The sequence below is a fragment of the Centruroides sculpturatus genome, unplaced genomic scaffold, assembly GCF_000671375.1.
Source record: "Centruroides sculpturatus isolate CEXI.00-Female unplaced genomic scaffold, Cexi_2.0 scaffold132, whole genome shotgun sequence".
NCBI lineage: Eukaryota > Metazoa > Arthropoda > Arachnida > Scorpiones > Buthidae > Centruroides > Centruroides sculpturatus.
The window spans coordinates 163,793-166,547 of record NW_019384471.1 but is presented as its reverse complement, the minus strand read 5'-3'; the positions used below and the strand labels follow the sequence as shown (position 1 = coordinate 166,547).

Here is a 2,755-nt window from a genome sequence, read left to right as displayed (position 1 = left end):
TACCCCTGTAGCGTGCCGTGACATTTCATGATAAGGAAGCTGTGTTTTTATAAGAAGCCGACTTCCAGGAGCAATCAATTAATGTTTTTTTAAACGTATTTTTAATACAGTGGAACCCCTATAAGACGAGTTCCTATAATTACAGTTCCTATAAGACGGCGAAAAAATTGTGGCGGTATCCGTACACAACGGTAAAAAATCCTCTTATAATTACGTAAAACGTCATCGGGCAGCCGAACTACTTTCCCGCCGTCTAGCGCCACGCTACGCACAGTTTAGGCGGTTAAATTGAGTTTAGTTTCGTCTGTACATATAATTATATATAAATTAGGTACTGTATATATAATTATATATTAACTTAATTTATTTTAATTTTATTATAACTATATATATACTTTCCGCCGTCTAGCGCCACGCTACAGAGAGTTTAGGCGGTTGCATTTTCAAACTTCGCCAGAAATCGTTCATCCTGACTTTTTTCTACCCGGCGAATTTCACCAAAAAATATTGCTGGAACCCAGGTCATCTAAGCGATGAAATTTCCGAGTTTTCATAGCTTAAATGACCTGGGTTCCAGCAATATTCCCTATAGGGCCAATATTAAAATAATTGACCTTTTTCTAATTTGTGAAAAATTATACGCATCCATTTTTATTTTACTCTAGCACGAGTAGGAAGTCAATATTGTTTACTTCCTATTCGTCCTTTATCTATACTGATATTTAAAACAACAAAAAATGATATACAATTGATTTGCTATTGTCTACCCTTAAAATGCTTACCACCATTCTTTTAGAGTGATTCGCTTTATTTTGGTACATTTTTGCCGAACTCATTCACGAATGTTCGTAATCCTTATATTCTATATCGGATTCAAAAGTTATGATGCTTTAAACTCAGCTTAGAATTTTTCTTTCATTGCGGTACTTCGTTTCACTGCTTAGGAATGTATTTTTTAATTTTTTGAGGTACTGTACATTCCTGTCTTCGTTACAGAGCAGGGCCTTATGAGAACTGTAAACAATGTAAAATTAAAAATAAATACAAATTTTTTGTGAGATAATGATATCTCTGATTTCTTACTTTAACACCTTGTAGCAGGGGCATCGTGTTTCTTCTCCTATGTGATTCTGACGTCCTCTTTTATCTGATAAAATACCACATGGAAAATTTCATTTAATATGGAACAAAAATGACTCTATTAGTTTGTTAGGAAAACAGTAAATTTTCACATTACTCTTACATAGTTTCACGAAAAACGAAAGTAAATGTAAAGATTAGAAAACACTTAGGATGGATATTCTGTAAAATTAATCGTAAATTCGATGTAATGCTTATGTGATATTTTTTTTGCGTTTAAATTAAGGGTAATTTTATATTATTATATTTTCCAGAGCGCTATATGTGGATGCCGTTATTTTCCTTCTGGATGATCCACTGAGTGCCGTTGATGTTCCAGTAGCAAAACATATATTCGAAAAGTAAATATTTAAATAATATTTTTTGAATATTTTAATATATTCCAATTCTTTGTTTATTTTCAGATGTATAATGGAATATCTGAAAGACAAGATTTGCATTCTCGTTACGCATCAAATACAATTTCTAAATTCTGCGAGTAAAATTTTAGTGTTAAAGAAGGTGAATACCTGATTATTTTTTTTACTAGTTTTCGTTTTATAAATCCTTTTCTACAGTAATGAAAACACTATAATTTATTTTAACAAAACATGAATTTAAACAGTATGAAGTTCAGAATAAAATTAACCATTATAATTAATATATATTTTGTCTACTTGTCTACTTGTCAATTATACTGATTTTTTTTAAGTTTTTACGCAAGAATTGAGTAAGAAGTTCTTAAAGAGAATAGACATTCTTTATTGATTTACAGGTAGCTCAATAAAAAACGTCTGTTTTTTAAAGAACTTTTTACTAAATTCTTGCGTAAAAACTTTAAAAAATCAATATGCTTGTCCTATTAATAATTAGTGTCCAAGTAGACAAAATATATATTACGAAACTAAAAGACAATAAGACGATAATAATTAACCATTATGAATTTGACTGCACTAGTAATAAAAGCATTACAACAAAGCTATATATGGACATCTTATGATGACATCTGTGAACAATATGAAGAAAATAATTATTTTAGGAAAAATTGTTTTTCAGAGAATAATTGATATTCCAGGATAAACACGTTACGAAAATTTGTAAAATTGTGAATCATATACGGTTGGCACTTGTGAGTTTGAAAACAGTTACATTCACTTTCTATACGTTACAGTAAATGAAGAACAGCATTTGCATTACAGTTTAAAAATGCATTTTTAAAAATTACTAAATAAGACATTTGTTACCGATAAACTCTGTAAACATTAGTTAAAACGTAATACATTTTCGAATCGAAAGTTTTGTCTGCATACATGTTTATAGGGGAGACCGAGGCAACTTCGGCACGCGGAGCAAGTTTGTCAAGCGCTTTTTTTTAAAAACAAATTAAAAGGAGACTTTGGTTATAGGTTAGGCAGTTGAGTTTAATTGATGGCTTGTTGAGTGTAGTGTTTTTTATTGTTCTCCAACAAGCGTAGTTGAATTATCAAGCAAATTTTCATTTTCGTTCAATTCCATATAATATTTTTTTTCCATTTATATTGAATTGGCAGGTTTTGTTATAATTCCATGATAACGAAAGTTACTTTTCCTGTTAGAAGGATGTAACTTCAACTTATTCACGTGGCCAGATCGTGGC

General features: G+C 30.5%; 1 protein-coding gene across 1 annotated transcript in view; it reads left to right on the top strand.

The window, feature by feature from the left end:
- LOC111621186 (multidrug resistance-associated protein 4-like) overlaps positions 1-2,755 on the top strand; it is a 128,857-nt gene that overhangs the window by 87,782 nt on the left and 38,320 nt on the right. The window contains exons 13-14 of the mRNA XM_023363267.1: positions 1,395-1,481; positions 1,545-1,641. Coding sequence (XP_023219035.1) covers positions 1,395-1,481; positions 1,545-1,641 — 184 coding nt within the window. The remainder of the gene's footprint in view (positions 1-1,394; positions 1,482-1,544; positions 1,642-2,755) is intronic.